Source organism: Fringilla coelebs (genome assembly GCF_963513975.1).
Source record: "Fringilla coelebs genome assembly, chromosome: 5".
NCBI classification, from domain to species: Eukaryota; Metazoa; Chordata; class Aves; order Passeriformes; family Fringillidae; genus Fringilla; species Fringilla coelebs.
Window position 1 is genome coordinate 6,057,681 of NC_140033.1, and position 22,311 is coordinate 6,079,991.

The 22,311-nt window shown below is 41.9% G+C and overlaps 1 protein-coding gene across 1 annotated transcript in view; it reads left to right on the top strand.

Annotated features, from left to right (window-relative positions):
- CELF2 (CUGBP Elav-like family member 2) overlaps nucleotides 1-22,311 on the top strand; it is a 373,570-nt gene that overhangs the window by 341,772 nt on the left and 9,487 nt on the right. Inside the window, exons 11-13 of the mRNA XM_084206937.1 lie at nucleotides 10,196-10,315; nucleotides 17,265-17,444; nucleotides 20,171-20,314. Coding sequence (XP_084063063.1) covers nucleotides 10,196-10,315; nucleotides 17,265-17,444; nucleotides 20,171-20,314 — 444 coding nt within the window. The remainder of the gene's footprint in view (nucleotides 1-10,195; nucleotides 10,316-17,264; nucleotides 17,445-20,170; nucleotides 20,315-22,311) is intronic.

Below are 22,311 nucleotides of genomic sequence, written 5' to 3' on the forward strand. Positions count from 1 at the left end.
TGGCCTCCAGTAGAGCCCTCTTGATTTTAGATCAGAAGTTCTTGGGAAAGTGATTTATAAGTGGCTGTATTCTGATGCAGCTCCACATGGAGGTCATTTCAGCATCAGGGCATGCATCTCAGAACAACAGCCCGCTCCAAATTGTGTGAGATAGCTGTAATAAACATGAGAGCACAGCTGGAAGCTCCCTGTAGAAATGGCTTTGATGTGAACTCAGTGGTGCTTGAACGAGCACAGCCACAGCCCTTGGCCCCACTGAGTCCTGAGTGCTCAGCAATTCTTCTTTGTTTCCCATGTGTTGTGGTGACTCAATTCAGTTTGATTTCATTTGGAGTTACAGTTGGAAATAGATGATGGCCAGCTATGAAGCTGAACTCAAGCCAGTTCACTGTGCATTGTTCTGTGCCCGAGCCACTCTGAAGTACTTCCCACCCAAAACCAGAGGTGGCTTCCCATCGTGGTGTGCTGGGGAGAATGCAGAGCATGTTGCAGTGCTGAGGTACAGCTTGTAGTTTATGCTAGAGGTGGATTTTTTAGTTTAGTCTTCACTGAGAAATGCATTTCAACAAAGCAGAAGCCTCAGCGTGGAATTGGCCAAGAATATTGACTTGCTTTTTACTCTCTCTCTTTGTCTTCAAAATCTCTAGGAAAATGTGCCCTTAAACACCAAGATTCACAAAGCCAGCCTAGATTCCCAAAGACATGTCCAATCAATAAACCCTTGCTTGTTAATATACCTTCTGCTAGATAGATAGGTTTGGAGGAAAATTATGGAAGAGGGGACTAGAAAACTGCAAAAATAACCAACTAATAAGTTTGTCTGCTGTACCTGTGGTACCTTTGCATGCTCTGTTTTCTCCTCCTTCTTTGCTCCATGGTGTAGGCACTGTAATTTCATGACAATCATAAATGTCAAGTTAGGTGTCAACAAAAACAAGTGATTAAAATGAGTGTCCCCGATTTTCACTTCTCTCAAGCTTTCTTAGCTCTCAAAAACCCATGTAATGCTGAATAGTATGGATTTATGAGCCTAAAGTTATTCTCCCATTGTTGAAGGCCTTGGCTTCTGAATTTGCAAAGAATTTGAATGAATTGGTTTACCTCTTTATGTTTTCTGGTTTTTTTGGGTTTTTTTTAATTCTCGTAAAAGTCAGTGCTCACAAAGGACTTAATAAAATACAAACCTGTTTTCAGTAAGCCAGAACCAGAAGGATCACCATGGGGAAAGACTCCTTCCTCTCCTCTCCCTCTCTGTCATGCTTTCTCTCATTTGCACATGCATGCACACAGATACAAAAAAGAGACCAGATGTTGAGTGCATGGTGTTCTCCCTTCCTCCTTTGCTCACTGCTGCTTCTCTTTTCCTGTTCCTTGGGAAGAAATGGACAATATTTCATGGGCACAGCTCACCTGTGAGTAATGAAGAAGCAGAGGGGCACTGACTTACTGGAGAAAGGCTGTGATATTGGTATATGTCTTCCTATATTGTCATTCCTGTTCCCTCTGACTCTTTCTTGCTCTCTTGCTTTTCTGGTGCTCTTTCCCTGGAGTGCATCTGTCACTTTAATTTTATCCTATCCAAGCACAAGCAGAGCACTTAAACTTCCTAGAATCTTCCTTTTTGACATGTCAGACAGCACTTGCAATATACCAGGAAATGTGCAAGTTTTTACTTCTTTCTCCATACCAATGGCAATGTGTTTGTCAGAGGACCTTATGGAAAATGCACCTCTCCAGACCAGAAAAACCTACCTCACTTTTGCCAAAATCTGCCCTGAGAAACAGAACCAGGGCCTGCTGGTACTGTTAGCAGCAGGGAGGCCACCAGACTGTGCAAGGGTGGATACTCAGATTGGCTGGAGATCACAGTAAAGGGCAGACAATTTAATGCCAATCACACATGCTAGTTAGATCAGAATACTGATGAGCCCTAGTGAAAGGCCAACTGCATCTTCTTTTAGCAAAAATATTAAAATGCCCTCATTTCTCCCCCTCCCCCTCCAGATTCTCCACAAGAATAAATTAGAATTTGGAGGTGTGGTTATTATCACAGAATAATTAGACCCCATGGGATTAGAGACACTCAACGTTTGCTAATGCCCCTGGGTTGTGATTATCTAATAATGATGATGCCTCTGTCATTGCTTAATTATTCTTCCCCTTTAAAATGTACCTTCTGCAGTCAGAGCCCGTAGGATGAGCTCATTTCAGCCAGAAACACCACTGCAAATTCCTGAGAGCAATGTCACACGGGCATCATGATTGACTTGCCCACTTCTCCCCCACACTGTGTTTATAATCCTCATTTCATAAACTCCAGCATTACTATATTTGAATCATTCCCCTTTTCCATAAGACATTTCATTTGTGTGTTTAGGAGAAAACTCTGTGGCCTCCATCTCTTCAAAAGCACCAGCTGGGTTAGTGCTACATGAAGATAACACACCTTAATTGATTGATCTTAAATATATAAGATCAGATCTGTGCAGAATCCCTCCTGACTCCAGGTCAGTGGTCCAGACTCCCAACTACATAAGAGCTTCCTACAGCTGGGTGCCAATCTCTGTTTAAGAGAGTCACACCACAAAACTAAGGTAATATAAACCAAAGTCAGAAGCTTTGCACAGACTTTGTCCGACGCAACAAAACTTTGTCCAAAATCTTTCATTTTTCAGTCAGGCCAGCAGGTGTTCCTCATGTTTAGATACAGTTTTCAAGACACAGTTCCAAACATCATTGGTTATTGCAACTAAAGATTAGAAAGAAAACAGAGAACGCAGCCTTAATCTGATTATCCTTAAATCCAGTGTTGTCTCTTAGCTTTATTATCCCCCTTGGACTAAGGGACAAAGGCATATTTTGTTTACCCAAGAGATTTTGTGTACTAAACAGAGATTTTAAATTCATCTGGCCAAAATTAGAGATTCCTACTTTGGGTTTAATATTTCTTTTTTCTTTTGTCCTTATAATTCTCTTAGAAAATCTAACTATTTTTTTTCTGTTGCTGACTGAGGAGCTGTTAGAAATATTATTTTTTATTTTCTTTTTTATGGCCTTTCCTCTCTTAGTATGATTTCTTTATATCCTTTCTTTACATTCTTCTACTGTGATTTATTTTCTGTTGCACATTGCTGAATCTAAGAGGAACCTAAAACCTCAAGGAAAGATCCAAGGTCAGAACTTCTTTTCTTAGATGTAGGCTGGGCCCTAGAAACCTCACCCACACAGTGTAGTTGGGGCAGCCTAGAACCAAAACCATAGATGAGAGTTAAGTGGCATATTCAGTGTCAACCTCTGCTTCTGTAAACAGACCCAAGAACAGAAACTGGTTCTGCTGTTCAGTTTTCAACACATCTTCATTCTTCAGCCTTCTTTCATTCTGTTTTAGTGGGAGCTGTTTCTCTATTTTTTTTCCTATGCTGCTCTAACTCCCACAGAATAATTGAGGTTGGAAGATCAGTTGGGTCTGTGGCCCAACTCCCTGCTCATGTGAGATCAGGTTGATCCAAACAAATCTTAAAAACCTCCAAGGACATGGAGCAATCTGGGTAACCTGTTCCAGTGCCTGTACAAATGTTTTTAATTATATCTGAGCAGAACCTCCCTTGTTTCAATGTACTTTTCATCCTCCCTGCATGAGCTGTTGCTCTATCTAGTGGATGGCCTCCTTTTAGGCACTGGGGGTTGCTTTAGGTTCACCTGGAGCTGTATCTTCTCCACCTGAACAAGCCCAGCTCATTACAGGATGAGTGCTGGAGCCCCTGACCAACTTGCTGACCTTGCACTGAGCTCCCTCCCCCTGATCAATGTTCTCCTTGCAATAAGGAGCCCAAATCTGCATGTAGTATTTAGATGTGATCTAACAAGCACTGTCTAAAGAGGAACATGGATCTCCTTTCTCTTCTTCCACAGTCCAGGGTGCTGTTTGGTTTCTTTTCTGCCAGTGCATGCTGCTGGCTCATGGTCACCTCCCATCAAGACCTCCACAGGTCCTTTTCAGCAAAGCTTCTCCCCATCCCCATCCATCCCCTCCTGTGTTGTTGAAGGGGATTATTCCTCCCCACGTGCAGGACATTGCACCTATCCTTGTTCAATTTCTAAGGTTCATGTTGGCCAGTTCTGCCCATCTGAATTCCTCTAAATGTCACCATTTAGTCAGCACCAGTGTCAGATCCATTTTATCTGGCCCTTGGAGTCAGTGAGCTTAGGAGGGCAGCAGAAAATCAGAAATACACCCAAATTCAGTACAAGAAAGAGGATTCTGGACTTAGACAACTGCCAATACAGATCTGCCAGGAGTGTCTCCCAAAAGAGGATGTTTTCTCTGCAATTCTCATGCTTTGCCACAGAGATGCTGAACCTAAAATTTGTGGGCAATATTTACCCCTGATGTACTACTACATCATCTTACCTGGAGCAAAAGAAGTACTTTTAACACTGAGTTATTTAAACTCTCCATGAAGTAAAACAATGAGAACAAAGTTGTGGTTCATAAGTGAGTGGTGATAAGCAAGTGGCTGAAATCAGACTAAGCACTGAGCCTCCTGTTGTGCCATGCATTTGTAGTGACAATTGTGGAGAGTAACCCAGGGCTGCCTAAAGGAAAGCTGTCAGCAGGGCTGACACAGTCACTTACCATTGTGGATCTCTGTGTGGAAAGTCCCAGCATAGTTAAGCCAGTCTTGGAGCTGCCCTGAAGCCCTGCAGCACCAGAAATCTGGTTCTGCTCCAGAACCATTACAGCTGCTCTTCACATGGATGGGGTTGGCAGGGTGTAGAGCAACTCTCCATGCCCAGAAAGAGCTGAAGCTGCTCTTGCTTTTCTTTGCCCATTCTCTCCACTAGTCCTGCCCTAAAACCAAAATAATGTTTCCAATAAGAAACGTCTCTTAAAATGTTTATAATGCCTCATGTGCTTAGCATCTTACTCCAAGACTTGCAGTTTGTGGATCATTTCCAGACAGGAGGCCCATGTTGGAAAAGGAGGAAGGGAACAAGACAAGGTGGAGAGGAATGGAGAAGTGCACAGTTTACATTGTCCATAAATAGCACCAAGTTAAAACATACAGCAGGGAGTTTCAAAGAGATCCAGGGTTTTTTGTGGTATAGGACTTTGCTGAGAAGTCAATGGATGTTTTTTTTTTCACTTAGACATTTACCCCAAAAAAATTAAGGAAAGAATGAGCCTGACTACACACTGCAAACCATTTCTCTGCTAAAACATAGTGGCACATGTGTGGTTGGAATAGGTCCTTTCCTTCAGTGCAACAGTCAGAGGTGGGTTACTTAGTTCTTTGTCTTCAGCAGCTTTCCTGGACCCGGACCTCCACTGTGGGAAAAGGATTCCTGAAGATGATCAGAGAGGTGGAGCACCTCTCCTGTGAGGAAAGGCTGAGGCAGTTGTTCAGCCAGGAGAAAGCTCCAGGGAGACTTTATTGCAGCCTTTCAGTACTTAAAGGGAGCCTGCAAGAAAGATCAGGACAAACCTTTTAGCAGAGTCTGTAGAAATAGGACAAGGGGCAATGCTTTTAAACTAAAAGAGGGTAGATTTAAACTAGATACAAGGAAGAAAAATTTTTATTATGAGAGTAGTGAGACACTGGCACAGGTTGCCCAGAGAGGTGGTGGATGCCCCATCCCTGGAAACAGTCACAGCTGGGTTGGATGGGGCTTTGAGCAACCTGTTCTTGCTGCAGATCACTCATTGCTGATCTTTAAAAATTCCTTCCAACTTAAACCATTCTCTGATTCTATGATTCACTTTATAAGCTGGCCTGAGACATGAGAGGGGTGGATTTGCCCAAGGCAAATTTGCATAAATCTGTGGTTTCAGTATAGCAAGAAGCTCTACCAAGGGCACTCCTTGGTCGGAGGTGTAGGAAGTAAACAGGCATGACAAAAACTGTGCCTGTGCCTCCAGGATACAGCTTTCTAAGAGACAGGCAGCAACTGTGAAGAAGCAGAAGGTCTTGCAACAAAAATCATAGCAATTGCTTTCACAAGATGTTTGAGGGAAAGCTGGGAAAGGCATCAGTAGCATCTGGTAGTTGAGCTCATCCACATGGTCTTTAGGGCAAGTCAGCCCAACCTGAAATAGAAATCTAAAGGTAGGGTGTCTGAATTGAAGGTCATTAAATCTCAGAAACAGTCTAGTTTTGACTAGACTAGCTTAAACTAACAGCAAGGCTGCCAAAGGTGGGGAAATTAATTCCATCCACAGTGTGTGTAGCAAAGCCAAAGGAATATTTACACATCATTGCCTTTCCTAGATGCTGTTATCCTGAATCTAGTTTTCCAGCTGAGGCAAATCCAGATGATGTAAATCATTATGACTCTATTGACAAAAGCTAGCCAAAAGAATGGCCAAAAGGTTCTGGGCTAATTCTTGTTGTTTTTCTAGGTTGGCATAGCTTTTAGGAATTGTGTTGAAGTTAAATTTAAATTAAAATTTAAAAGAGAAAGGGCTCATTGCTAGTTCATAGTTCTGTTAATTTTTTTTTTTTAATTACCTAAAAGGGTTTAGAACCATTTATAGGCAGAAGTGAATGTTTTGAGAACATTTGAAAATGCCAGCTCCTTCCAGACTTAAAAATCTCCAAGAGTGCAGTATTACTAGTTGAACACAAATATTGTGTAGAGCAACCACTCCACATAAAATCTTGTTCTCTGTATCAAAGAGAACTCTGTCAATTAATATATTAACCAAAGGCCAAGTTTCTTGGCTTGAAGCTTGAAGCTGATAGTGAAAATTTCCTCAGTTAAATGGAGGAAGCACAATAAGAGGAGGGGCAGGCACTGAACTCTTCTCTGTGGTGCCCAGTGACAGGACCTGGGGGAATGGCCTGGAGCTGAGTCAGGGGAGGTTTAGGCTGGATTTCAGGAAAAGTTTCTTCACCCAGAGGGTGGCTGGGCACTGGAAGAGGCTCCCCAGGGCACAGCACTGAGCCTGGCAGAGTTCAAGAAGTGTTTGGACAATGCTGTCAGGCACAGGGTGTGACTCTTGGAGCATCCTGTGCAGGGACAGGAGTTGGACTTGATAATCCTTGTGGGTCCCATCCAACTCAGCATATTCTGGGATTCTGTGAATGTTCTGGTGTGAAGGCTGGAGGGAGTTGGGATTTTTTTTTTTCTTTTTTTTCATTTATTTGGTTTCAGAGGAAGCTGGTAAAACCCAATTTATAAATTATGTAGGTAGCCAATCTATTTTTGTCTTCTGGACAACTAAAATACATAAATATAGAAAGTATTCTGACAGTGAATTATTCTTCCTTTGCCATTACTCTGAGCATTTGTGGAGCCTGAGATTTTTGCTGACACAAGAGAGTTATACAGGTTCCCCCAAAGTAGTGCAGTCATTTGCTGTTACCACAAGGCATGTGATTTTTCTTCTTTCCATTCAGTTTAATATATGTTACAATTTTTTAGTTGAAAGGAACTAGAAAATGGCAAAGGACAGGAGAAGCATAGTCCTTGTCTCTAGATAGATTTCATCTGGGAGCATACAAAGTAAAAACTTTCAGCTGGTATAAGCCTTCACACTTGTCTTGTAGGACCTTTAAACTTTTGTTTCAGCTTCCTTTAGATTTCTGGGGGACAAGGCGTGCCATTGCTTCATCTGCTGGTTTTATACAGCATTTTGTTAGAAATTTTCACCTCTGTTAATATTTTGTACCTTCGATAACCCCTTTCTGGTAATATTTTACTCACCAATGTCTTCATCTTTATTTCATACATGTAGGTCTCAGTTAGTGTGAGGTCTCTCAGGAAGCCTGATGCAGAAGCTGCTTGATCTCTCCAAGCACCCTAAAAAAAGGAGTTCCCTTCATTTCTATTCACCCCCTGTTCACTAAGAGATGGAAACCACACAGTGTGTTCAGTTTCTTTCTTCTCAAAGAAATATTAAGCCAAAGAGGGTTAACATGGATTGTCCCATTGCATCTGTGAGGCAGACAGAAGAAACACCACAACAACATAACACTCGTGCCTGAGGTGCTTTAGGGCTTCAGCAGTATTGTACAGTGAGTATGTGCCAAGTCTTTATTCAGACAAACAGGATAATCTGCATTGCAGCTTCAAGGGGGAGAAGCACTGAGGCACCTGCTCTTTATTTGCCTGATGGAATGCAAAAACTTGATAGCAAAAAAAAAAAAGAGATGTTGGCCCCAGAAACTGACATCCCTGGAGCATGTGTTTGAGCAGCCAGGAATAAGAGTCCCAATATTTCACTGTGGGCTGCACAAGAGGGAAGGTTTTAAGCAGATTTTTTTTTTTGCCTTCTCCAACAGATGTGTTGACAATCCATAAGCATATGGCTCTTGTTCACAGGAGCTATTTGCCCCCAGCTTTAATGTAATTTACAGGCAGTTTCCTAGTCCCCATTTCTCTCATTCCTTAACTATATGTGTTTACTCAAGGGAAAATTGTAATAATCCTCTAAAGCAGAAAATGGATGGAATTTAGTCCAGTCAAAACTAATCAGATCCTTCAGATTTGAGTTTTATATACTTCATTTAAATCTTTTGCTAATGAGCATTGACAGAAACACAGACCAGTGTTGGTCACAGGGAATTCACTTTGGTTTTTTCCTCTTTTCTCTGCTGGTGCCCACATTATCTGAAAAAAGTGGGGTTTTTTACTTGTTATTTTTAATTACTTTTTTAAATCAAAGACATTATTGGATTCTTATTGCTTTGTGGGGACAGATTGAATAATCAAAGCCGCTTCTGTTTGCAACATACAAAATTATTTGAGTTAACATTGCAGATGCTAAGAGACAAGGACTGCATAACAGAGTCTGGAAATCTCTCTTCCCCCACAGCAAGAATGTTCTTTGTACTTTGAGGCCCCAAGAGTGTGAAAACTTGTCTTTGGTGGGTCTTAATGTTGCAAAGGCAGGTTATTTGTAGGTTACAGCTTCAAGGTTTACCCATAGAATGAAAAAGTTACTTCCTACTTTTCTTACTGGATCCTGTCAGCTCCAGAGACTTCACTTTCTTGAGGGTTCACTGAGTAATCTGATGTATATGACAGCCCAAAAAAGCATCACATAAAAGTGGTCTTAACTATTTCATAGCTAGGTAATGAATAGGAGCAAAAAAAAGCCTGGTTGTAGACATGATGTACTTCCAGTACATCATCAACAAAACTCTGGCTTTAAATATTCGCTTTTCCTAAGATAATGCAATGTTATAACAGAAAAAAAAAAAAAAGGAATTCTTTATGACTGATACATGAAAGTAGGGCTCAGGAGATGCACTAAAAACTTAATTGCTTCTGCAGCTTTTATGAGTGTGATTCATCTGGTAAGCCTTTACCTAGCTGTGAGTTAAGTGTTTAATCTACACTGGTTATTCAAGGCACTTCTGTGAGACAGACTGGTATTTCTAGTTCACCCAACCTATCCCAAATGATGACTTTTTACAACTTTCTATGACCAGTGAGTCTCTTTCTCTCCCTAAACACATAATTTAGATTGATTTATCTCACTACCTTCATCATTCCCTTGACACTGTAGCATCAAGGAAATTTTTCCACCTTTTCCCCTCTGGCAGAGCTTTTGGGGATACATACAGTACCACAGGGGTGCATATACATGACTATCTATGTAGAAAGGCCTGGATAAATGCCTGCAATAAAACACATTTTGTATTTACCTGGTCATTCTTCTTATTCTAATCTTCAGGTCTTTAAATGAAGTTTATACAGTGTCTCCTAGAGCATAGTGTCTTCACTTAGAATAATTTACTTTACTCTTAGAACATTTGGGGCACAGAATAGTAATCTGTTGTATGAGAAAAACACTGAGAAATTCTTTTTTGTGTAATGATGTACTTTGAGGTGTGTGACAAAATCTCAAAAGCCTGGTTGGCTGATCAACCTGGGTTGCTAGATTGATTGAAACTTTTGAGAAAGTGTCTGATCCCAGACATACTGGTTTGTTTATATATTTGCAAATAGTAGCACTGAATTTTGTGATCTAGTATTTGCAGTTCTAGGCTCATCAATGCTTCCCATGAACAATCACACTGCTAATGTCTTGAACAAGTTTGGTCTTGTTGATCTCATTTTCTTTTTTCCTTCTCCTTGTAAGTAGCCCTGTTGTGCTCCTCTGTGTGATTGTAAGCTGCTCTGTGATCAAATAAAATAAACAAAGTTAATTGCCTTAATTTTGTTTTGCTTTTTTTTTTCCTTTCAGTGGCTGCATCAACTGCTAATTCCACAGCTGGTGCGGCCATGAATTCTTTGACTTCTCTGGGTACTCTCCAAGGACTGGCTGGAGCCACTGTTGGACTGAATAATATTAATGCACTAGCAGGTACCGTAAACAGTGAGTATTTATTGCTGTGGTGGACAGCCTTCCCCAATAATCATGCCACAAAAACTATCAATTGCAAAGTGATAATATGATTTTTAATCTCTACACCAAATAAGGGGGTCAAGTTCATTCAGCTCCATACTACTACTAAAATGGAGTTCTCTGGAGTCTTTTAGTTTCACACAGTTTGTTCTGCAAAGTGAATTTCCTTGTGTCCCTGTATAAAGACTCCTTGCAGTAAATGTGGAAAGTAAAAGAATTGTCACTGGGGATTTGGGTTGTCAAGGTTATAGGAGAGGCTCCTTTTTCACTGAGGGAGTCTGACAACAAGTGTATCACCCCAATGTACAGAACCTCACTCAGAAATGTAGTGCCACAGTGGCAGTCCTTTAAAACATCTGTAAGAATTATCTAATTGACTTGAGAGCAACATGCTTTAAAAATGAGGGCAAGTCTTTGGCTTTTAATTGGCAAGTACAGGAGAACATGCAGTCAGTCACCTGAAATGCCAGAGCACACACACCTATCCTATGACATCTCAACAAACCCTGGCATCTCCAGCTAAGTAGATGCCAGTAGTTGTTAGAACATTCTTCTTTGTTCTTAGCCCTGCTCAAGATTTTCTTGAAGAAGGAAGATATTTTTATATTTTTTTAATTATTGTTTCTGCTATGATGACTTCACCTTTGCCTGTAACAGAAGAGATTTGCCCAGCTGCATTTTTCCCCCTCCCTCTTTTTTTTCTTTAGCTGCTGTTGCTCCTTGCATTTCCTTTTGCAATGCAAGGAATCTATTTGGTCATTGGCAGTCCATGACCCATCATAATGTACCCTCAGGAATGGATGTCCTCCTCAGTATCTCTTGCTCACTCTGATGCTCTGCATGATGTCCTTTCTGTCACTGTTACTTGGCTGCTCACCCAATCTTTTTGTTCTGTGATCTCTGGTTGGCATTGTTGGGAGCTGGGAAGGAAGGGGGCTTATGGATGTCCATGTAGCAATGTTGAATGGTTGCATGGGGTCTCGTGTAAAACAGGACTTGCTTCTGGCAAGGACGTGTGCATTTCACACAAAACAACCTCTTTGTAAATACAACTCAAGGACAACTTAAGAAAAATTAGTATTAGGTCCCAAAATGGCAGATGTTAGTTTCCTTTCTTCGTATTCCATTATTGTCAAAGCAAGCCACTGGAAATGGCATGCACAGAAGGGTGGCTTACCTCCTCTCCTCCCGTCACCTCTGGTAGTAAGAGAGCTACCCTTCCAGGAGTAAGACACCATGAAATGTCCTTTCTGATTACCAGTCATTGTGCTTCACTTGGTGTATAAAAAAATCACAATATCAAGAGCAAAATATGACATCCCACTCCACCCCTCAGCAAGTACTAAGAACCCAGGCACACAGGAGCACTCCAACATGATGTACTCCTTCATCAAAACCAAGCAGGACTGAATCCTGTGAGCTCATTGTGTGGGAGCCCTTCTGTTGCACTCCTTTTAGCACTCCTTGCTAGGCTGCAAGCAAAGAGTTTACATTTTCTCAGCAAGTATTTTGAGGTGATGTGTGTGCAAACTTATCTGCATGTGTCGTTTGAAGTATTAATGATGTACTCACAACCTGGTACCAAATTTCAGTTTGTTTTAAGTCACCATTGCTTCCATGGACTTGTACTGACAGTGACTGCAGTCCCAAATCTTCTTCATGGATGTTTTTATGGATATGTGTATGGTGCTTACAAAATGTGTGTGAGTATGTCTGTCTCTGTATATGCATACTTGAGAGAGAGCTAAAGAGGGGAAGCTGCTTCCTCATGACACAGCTCAGCATTAGGCACTGCTTCCTTCAAAAGGGAATTTGATTATCACTTTCTGGCACTCATGATGCTGATGATAGCGAAGCATTGCTCAAATTACAAAAACCCCCCCTGTCCGTTTTAATGACAATTTGGGGCTTTTCCTGAAGACCATGTCTGACTCAGTCATGCACACTCAAACCCACCTGGGAGATTGCCTTTGGGAAACCTCCTGTTCAGTAAGTCTGATGCTCCACACTGACATGGCTTATACCATGGTCACAAGCAAGACCATAAAAAATATTTACTGGCCAGGGACATTCCTGAAGTAACCGTGCAGCAAACTGGGAATTGAGTGACATGCTTCTAGCTGGGGAATTAGAAAATCCAAAGCAGAAAGCAAGCAGAGCTTAACCCAAAAATTAATCAGAAGGTGGCACTGGGCTTGGGCATTGATTTATAGAGAGGTTTGAAGAGCTGCTCTTCTGCCTAAGCCAAGTCCTGCCCTGCACATGAGAATCACATGGAGAATGTCTTCCACACTGAGCTCACTAGAAGATTTTTATCTGTTTTCTTGGTCCTGTCTGGGTCTGTGAAAAGAAGCTGTGCTTGTAGAAAGAAGCATTTTAAAAAGATGTCTGGAGGCCTTAAATAAAGTGAAGTATGGTAAGTTTAGGTGTCTCCAAGGTTTTGACAGCAGTTGTACCAAAGTGTGGGGATTTAGTCTTCCCTCGGTTATTCTTGAAGCACCTCAAGCTCTAAGTAGCAAAACTAGGCTGGCAGTTTTGAGCATGTAAATTTAAGAATTCCAAGTACCAAAAAGAATTATGAATTATGAGGGAAAATTACTAAATATGGAGGAAGTGATTCTTTGCAATTAAGAAAGAAGACCATACTTTCAGAATCCTGGACAGCTCTGGCACAGTATTTGTGTGTGACCCCAGGGCAGTCACTTAGCCTTTTTGCCCCCTTATTTACATCTGTAAAACAGAGATAAAACCATTCATGACAGATTTGAAGGTGCTTGAAAAGCACTTCGAGAAACCTTTGGACTTGCCAAGCTTTGTTGCTTTTGTATTATGTAGAGAAACTCAGAAAAGTAGAAGGCCATAGATGAGAGGCTCCAAAAGGTTATTTCACAGAAGGGAGGAAGGGACCAGAGTTCAGTGTGTGACTGAGGTGCATTGGTAGAGATAATAAAGAGATGGCAGAGATGCGTAACAGCAGCTGGGCCTTGCAGATTTCATAAAAATGTAAGAACAGAAAGTGTGGGGTGCTTTCTGCAGCTGTGCTTTGCTCAGGAGGGAGGTGCATGCCACACGTGGGCTGGGGTAGCAGTAGCTGTGCCCTTCCCAGGAGCAGTGCCGTGGGCTGGGCTGTCTGGCTGATGGCTGATCTGGAGCCGCTGGGTGGGAAGTGCTATTGATTCCAGGGGAAAGGAGGGGGAGGATGCTGCCCACTGCAACACAGAGCATGTTTATCTAATAGGCCAATGACTCACAAAAGATAACATGGTGTCCTAATGCTACCTCTGTTATCAGGTTATTTCAATGCTCTAATAAAAAGAGAGATACAAGCTGCTTTAAAAGGAGCCTTTAGTTTAACCGGTCCTGTGTGTAAGCAGGGACACAAACCTAAGTACAGAACAGCAGAGCAGGCAACAGTCAGCCTCAGGATCACATTATTAGTACTAGTAATATTTAATATATAATATAGTGTATATTGTTCACTTATTATAAAAATTCTTATCGATATTGGTTTTGTTATTTTTATTGTTATTATAATATTTTGAATGCCACTCTGTCACACCCACTCCTGAACTGGACAGGGGAGAGAAAATATAGCAAAAGGTTTGTGAGTTGAGATAAGAGCAGGGAGACATCACTTACCAACTACCAACACAGGCAGAACACTCCTGGAAATTAGTTTAATTATTTAATTAGTTTCATTTATTACCAATCAATTCAGAATAGAATAATGAGAAATGAAGCCAAATCTTAAAAACACCTTCTCCCCACTCCTACCTTCCTCCCAGGCTTAACTTTATTCCTGAATTCTCCATCTACTGTCCCCAGTGGTGCAGGAGGACAGGGAATGGGCATTGCAGACAGTTCACACTGCTCCTGCAGCTCCTTCCTCCTCAGGGCTGGACTCCTCACTCTGTTCCTCTGCTCCAGCCTGGGGTCCCTCCCACAGCAGAGAGTTCTTCAGCTGCTCCTTCAGTGTGGGTCCCTTTCCCAGGCTGCAGCACTCCACAAATTGCTCCAGTGGGTCTGTTCCATGGCATTCCCCTTCAGGACAGGCTGCTCCAGACCGGGTCCCCCACGGGGTCACGAGTGTTGACAGCAAACCTGCTCCAGCGCAATCCTCTCTCCACAGGTCCTGCCAGGAGCACTTCCTTCCCGTGGGCTCACAGCCTTCTCTGGGCATCCCCCTGCTCTGGTGGGGCTCCTCCAGGGGCTGCAGGGGGATCTCTGCTCCCCCATGGACCCCCATGGGCTGCAGGGCACAGCTGCCTCACCGTGGGCTGCACCAGGGGCTGCGGGGGAACCTCAGCTCCAGTGCCTGGAGCAGCTCCTGCCCCTCCTTCTCCTTCGACCTTGAAGAGCTGTTTCTCTCACACAGTCTCACTCCTCTCTTCTCCAGCTGCAGTTACCACTGCACAGGGCTTTTTCTCCTCCTTTACCAGGTTACCTCAGAGGTGTCACTGATGGGCCTCGGCCAGCAGCAGGTCCAGCAGGTCTTGGAGCCATCTGGCATTGGCTCTGTAGGATGTAGGGGAGGCTTCCAGCAGCTTCTCAGAGAAACCATCCCTTTATCCCCCCCACTACCACCCAAACCCAATGCAGTTTTATAACTGGAACCATTATACAAGAAATACCCAGGTCTGTTGAGCTCTGACAGGGGTTTTTGTTCGAAGCAGTGGCAGCCAGTACCTCCCATCAGGGTACAGTGATGCTCTGAAGTGGGGTGGAGGGGAAAGAGAAGTCTTCAAAGTGAGACATTTTATTAAGGAAAGGCTAAGAATATCACATCTCTGTCAAGTGTTTAGTCACACAAATTATAGTAAGATCAAAAGGTATAATTTATGCAGTACAATTCTCTTAATTGGCACAGAGTCTGGTGGAGCCAAAAAGGTGCCACTTGAGCAATTGTCCTGATTATTGGAGACTCATAGGAATATGCTTTTCAAATCTACATAAGAGGCAGAAGGATACTGGGGTCAGCATCTTTATCCTCCTCTGTCAATGCTGGATAATTCCCTGCAGTATTCTTCCTGTATCTAAATTACACATGTGATAAGGTTTCTGCCATCTTCCTTGAAGATTGTTTCCCAGTCTAATAGATTTAATTATTAATTTACTATAAAGTGTCCTCTGCCTAATTTCCCCACTTTTGCCCAATTTACATACCAACCCTTATTATTGCTCTGAAATTAAGCCCTTTCCTTCTCTTTACTGTTCCTCTCTTTGGGGTCTTAATATGACACCACCAGTCACCCTCCATTTTACCAGTCAAAACATTAGACAATGTCTGAGAAATGATTGCTGGTGATTCTAGGTGCCCCCCCCACACACACACATTTTTCTAGGGACTGATCTTCTGTACCTCTATGGGCCTGTTAAGCCCTTTAAGTTGTTTGTGAGCTGTTCACCTACAAGGTGAGGAGCTGGGATGGCAAATTGTGCAGAAAACGTGCTCTGACTCTCAGTCCTGATGTGCTCTCAGTGCTCAGGTGGACACAGGCTGGGTGTGTGGAAGATGAGCAGGGCTCTGAACCCTGCCATGCTTTCAACTTCCAACAGCAAATTCACTTTTTCTGGAGTTTCTGAAAGACATACTAGCACTGTTAACTTCAACATAACTCATTTTGGAGTCATGCTGAGCAATAGAAGCAGAGGAGGGAAGCTGTAGCTCAGGAGTTTGTCCACCATCAAATCAGAGTAGTACAACTCCTTATGCAGCCCACACTGTTTGCAGGGATGAGGGATGTCATTTTCTGCACAGCTAGCAATCCCATCTGAAATTTCCTCTTTAGCAGCCATCCCAGTTAAATTACTCTGTTACTTATCAGGATGTAGAATTGCTGCAAGTTAAAAAAAAAAGGTGACTCGGCTTCCCTTGTGAAGAAAAACATTGCTAGAAATAAATGCATTTGTTTCTTCATGAAAGGTGCCTAGTCTGGGTGAAGTATTTTTAGTCACTCTGGGTGTGTTGTTGTTCATCTCTTGTGGAGGGACTGGAGTAACTGGAGGAGGAAGGTGAAAGCAAAGAGCATCGCAGTCCATTTTTCTACCACAAGCCTAAGAGACAAAGCCTGTAACTGTATAGAGGGTTAGAATAGAAGCATTTAGGTTGAAAAAGGCCTGTTTTAAATGCAGTTAATTAGGTGTCACTATAGGACATGAAATAACATGACGTGCACACGCTGCCGTTCTCAAGGCAAAAAAGGGAAGTTTATTTTCTGACTGCAGCATTTGTAGATTTCCAAAAGTGACAGTGGATTGGAGGGTGACAGTGCCACCTGTCCAATGACACTGGACAAACCAACAGTCTATCAAATTTCTTCTCCTCCATAAAAGAATGCAAAACAATGAGTTATTTACAGAAAGTGTGTGAGAAAATTCGCTACAATAATGTCAACATCAGAAGGCTTAGAAAATCTCAAAAAATCAAGGTGACAATGAGGGTTCTCTGCTTACTCTGTATAAGCAAAACACTTCTGATCTGGTGTCGTCATGGCTTTTGCTGCAGACCCTGGTCAGGAGAGCGGGTTTCCTCACAGGCTGCTTTTTCCACAGACAAGGACACAGGTCAAACAGGTCCCACACTGCCGCCTCAGACACCCGCAGCAGAAGCGCCGGTGTCGAGGAGGACAAGCAGGGAGGCTCTCAGGAGCCCGGAGCTGTAGTTCTTGCCAGTAGCAGGCTGCATGCGAGTCCATTTGACTGTGCAACCCTCGTGCTGAAGTGACCCTGATGCCAAAGTCGTGTTTCTTTGTCCTCAGTCCCATTTTGGTGACGTGCCGAGCTGCATGCCCTGCTGTCGTCGTCAGTGTCGTTATAATACCAACGACTTTCGGAAAGCACTAATGAACAAGTGCAATTTCTTTTCTCTATTGTTGGGTTTTTTGTAAAGTTGCTCAAATGCTCTCAGGTATGGCGGCCCTGAACGGAGGACTCGGCGCTACAGGCCTGACGAACGGCACGGCCGGCACCATGGACGCGCTCACCCAGGCCTACTCAGGAATCCAGCAGTACGCGGCCGCCGCGCTGCCCACCCTCTACAGCCAGAGCCTGCTGCAGCAGCAGAGCGCCGCGGGCAGCCAGAAGGAAGGTAAGTGCCCAGCCGGCCCCAGCCCTGCCACGCGGCTCTGCCCTCGTGGAGGCCTCACGGAAGGCCCCAGGCCGTCTAATCTGCGATTTCTTCTCCCTCCGGTTTCCTCCTGCTCGCCACTGCCTAATGTGTTTCACTTTTCAGCCATCAAGTTATGCTCTGCCACCCATTCCCTTTCTTATGTAAAAGCATTTACTACCTACCATATAAAAACTGCTGACAAAACTCATCCCTTTGTGGATGCAATTTTGTCTTCTGGTTTCCATTTTCTGTCATAGTGGAGTTAATCTGATTAAGGTTTTGAGCTAATGACGAGATCCGTTTTCACTTTGAGTGGTTCTTTGCTTAATTGTGGGTCTTGTGAGGAAGCGGCTAAGTGAATGATTGCGCCTCTCTCCCCACACCAACAGCAAATAAACCTCAGGAAGTTATTGCTAAGAATAAATGAATACTAATTACAAGGTGTTTAGGAAAATGAGGCTACCCTTTTCCCCTCTTCCGTTCCCCTTCATGCTTCCCAGGCATTTTCAGGGGGGTTGTTTCTGTTTTCGTTGCTTTCTCATGTCCTAATTTCCAGCTAATTCTACAAAGACAGGAAAATACTGCACGCTCTCTAAGACTGTATCTATGTTGTCACTACTGCTCTTGCCAAGGATAAGCTTTGGAAATAAACCTAGTATAATATCCTCAAGAGAAATCTTTTTTATCCTCTTTTGAAATAGTATTTTGTGTTTCCTAGGAAGACAAATTTGGCATTCCCCCAGCTGGTTATTGTATAGGGACACTGGAGTTAAAATGTATATTTTCTCTCAAGTCTTTTCTTTCATTTGCTGCTAAAAGCTTGAATTATTTAAAATGAAAGGGGATTTTTTCCAAATGTTTTTTTTCCACATTTTTTGTTTTCTGCATTTATCTTTCACCTCAGGCCCTTTGGTCAGTGACAATAATGTATTTGACACCAGAAAAAAATTGTTTATTTGGTGTCATTGCAAGATACATAGTCAAGGAAAGCTTGATTTTTTTTCTATTTTAATTTTTCTCTGTTCAGAAACATTCAAATCAACTTTAGGCATATTTCTTTACTTTTATGAATTGCCAGCATCCTTTTTAAAACACAGTGGTTTTTGTTATATATCTTGTATCTGTTAGTAGGTGGTTAAGTTCAAGTGACTGAATTCCAGTACTGAATACTGACAACAAGGCTTTGTGTCTTGCCATGATTTCTGATGGAAGAGTCTCAAGTGGTTGAGGATAAACAAGTACCAGAGAAAAATGCTATAGAAATATTAAATGCTGAAGCACAGTGAACTGCCTCGTGAATATGCTCTTAAATATTATTTAGCAAATTTTTTTCCCTACTATTTTAAAGAACATTATTTGCTGGGAATGATAGTTTACTTGTGACAAGAAGAAAAAAGTTCCAACTGACAAGTTTATTTCATTTTTTTTTCCTGCCTCACCAGAATTTTATATATATATATTTTTAAATCTAATTCATTTATCTCCTCCTTTTGGGCAAACTTTGCTACCTTTTCCTTCAGGCTGAGAAAGAGCAGCCAGCCTGATTCTGTGTGGGAGAGGGGAGGCTCCGTGGCTCTGTTGCAGAAGGAACTCTGTAAATCTCACGAGCACTTTCCTCTTCCTCTCCAGAAAACCAAGGACATCACATCTGAGGCACATTTAGGTTCCATTAAGCAAGGGAAGAGGTAATCAGGCTATTCTAGGTGTGGTTTTAGCAGAAATGTTTGTTCCCTTTGTGTACCACTTACGCTGCTGGTGCCTGCATGGAGGCCACATCGGGCTCCATCATGTATCACACTCTGCCTGGCATCCATTGCTCCTTTCCAGTGTGCTGCCACTGAGCTAGGGGAAAAAAATAACCTATCAGCACTAGGATGAATGTTTTAACCTACACCTTACATAATATATGCCTCAAATCTTGTCTGTAAGGAAAATATTCAAAGCACCTTTGAGTTTACACCTTTGTTTGCCAACTGAACTAAGTCTAAAGCCACTTAATTGCAACTGAACTACTTAATTTTGAACTTCTTTTTAAGTCTTGCTTTACAAAGCTTCTTCTAGGAGACAGATCTTTGCATGGGGGATTTATATTTAAAAAAAAAACAACTTATTTTTAAATGAGTCAGGACAAATTTAATTCTGAATATCTTTTTCTCACTGACTTCACTGACTTTTAAGTCACAAGGTGTGCTTCTTCTTACTAGTTTTATTGCTATCTGCACCACTTTCTTGCCATTTGAGTTTAAATCTGTGGTACTCAAATCTGAGCTCACCTGCTTCCATTTCCATAAGTTCCTGCAACTGGAATTAAACTGACAAACCCATGCAGGTGTTGGAAGCAGCAGAAGACTCCTTGTGCAGTTCTTGGGGCATTTTGAGAGCCAATACATTCTGTACCTGTTTTCCTAACCTTAATTATACTGAAAGACACTCATGTAAATTGAAGAAAGAGGATGAATTTAACAGAGATATGAAATAAACACTTTTCAAAGTAAACACTTTTCAAGATGGGATGCTCTCAAGAGCTGTATTTCAGCTGTGCTCTTTTGATGATCCACTTGCTTTTGTTCCTTCAGAGTTAGAAAGTGAAATGCTTTCTGACCACCAGCTTCAGTAAGTATTATGGAAAAAACAGATTAAATGTAGCACTTGTAATAGCTGTTTTCATACTTCTTTTTTTTTTTATTTATTTTATTTTCCTAAAGGTCCAGAAGGGGCAAACCTCTTTATTTACCACCTCCCCCAGGAGTTTGGAGACCAGGACATTCTGCAGATGTTCATGCCTTTTGGAAATGTTATCTCTGCTAAAGTCTTCATTGACAAACAGACCAATTTGAGCAAGTGCTTTGGTATGTCAAATTTAATAAATCCAACAGTAAAAGCCACATGCACTATACTGAAAAGGGGCCAGGAAAGAAAATTAACAGCAATGTGAGAAATGTCATACTGGAAAATCATTCCAAAAATAATAGACTGCTAATCCTCAAATGAGCAGGAAGATGCAAAGACAAACTACTTCCAACTAAAAATTGGATATGAAAAAAAAAAACCCAATAATAATCTTCCAGTCTGACATCTCGCATGAATGTGTCAAGTACATGAAACTAATTACACCCTGTGTGGGGGAATGTCATTTAGTATACTATTAAATTGCCTTATTATGGATACCTAATTATTCTCTATTGTATAGCCGAGCCACTTTAAAAAGCTCTATGTTTAACCCATTGCTTCTACATTACAGGAATTTCTTTCTTCTGAATTAAGTACAAGATTTTGCAATTAGTGACTGAATGGCGTGTACATGTAGTTCAGAATATTCTGCAGACAGCTGGTGTCCAGCTATGCAGCTCTGGCTGTTGTGGGTGGGTTCCGGTGTGTTATGGAAGGTGGCATCTCCCTTACCTTAGGGCAGGGATGAAGAGAGCCTCACAAGATCAGTGTCAAGTTTCCCAGAGAACACTTTGAGTTGTCAGAAAATTAGATCACAGCAGAGGAGGAGATGATGTGTTGGTATAAAAATAGTTTTAGGGTTGATTAGGAGGGCTGATGTCTTTGGAATAGCAGAGATGCACCAGTTCAGTGCTTTGATGGAGTGGAGCAGATAATGTCAGTGTGTGGTAAACTTTTGGAGCATTGGTCTAATAATTATGGTCTTATACAAGACACAGTGAGGATTTAGGAGGTGGAAGGAATCTCTCAAAACATAAGTTTTATAAGGGTTGATATAAAATGCTGGAATTTTCTTTAAAGTGGCAGTTCTTTCCCAGAGTAAAGGAATGCACCTTTATATGTGACAAAAGTGGAATGGACAGTACACTTGGAAAGTTGATTCAGTTCACAGAAAGAGTGTTACATTCTGTCTGCATTTTCCCACAGTCTTTCCATTCATTTTTGAAGGCATTCACCTGTTTAGGCTTTACAGAAAATTATTCATCTCTAGACCAGCATAGTCCAGCCTGTGTCTGCAATGGGTTAAAGCAGTCCCTGGGGCTCTTGCAAATTTGAAAAGTGGAATTGAAATGGACTCTCCATTGATCTGGAGCCAGTTCTGTTAGTATGTTGGGGGTTACAAAATCGTTGTTGAGGTCTCAGGAATCTTGATGAAAAGACAAATCAAGCTATGTTAATCAAAATGCAGCAATTGTGGTGACTGCTGAAAGAATGTAAATCAGTTTGGGCAGGTGGCTCAATTCATCAGATCGTTTCCCACACTTGCTTTTTGTGCATTTTCTTTTACTCTTTCATTACCTTCTTACACATTTGCCTGGGTTTGCGAGACACAATTGCCTAACTTAGTGATGCGCCAAAGTTATCTTCTCTAAGGGAAAATGGAGGTGTCAGCACCCAATGGATGGAGGAATCCTCTCTCTTTTTGGTTTTAGGCAGCTTTCATTGATATTTCCATTTTTCAGTCTTCCTTCCCAGATACTCTGCCACCAGGGAGGGAGCTCTGCTTTAAAAACAAAAAGTAGAAGTGGCAGATGAAGCTGAGTTTTCTGATTAGTGGGTGACTATTTGGTGAGACTGCAAATGACAGGCAATGCCAGAGTTAGTCTTGCTACCTTCATGTACTGGCATAGTCTGGATGCACCTCCTCAGCTTTATTAGCAAGAATTGTCTAATTTTTATTTTGGTCCTATATTTGTGTTTCAAAAAGCTTTTTTTTTTTTCTTTTTCTGTCCACCCACCCAAAAACTTTGACAATAATACTGCTGAAGAACCCATTTCTCTGCTGAATTATTTATGGTCATTGCACTTGGTACAGTTTAGGTTTGGGTTTTTTATTTGTTGGTTTGGTTTGGTCTTTTTGCCCCTAGTAATAGTAATTGTTATTGTAATAATTTGC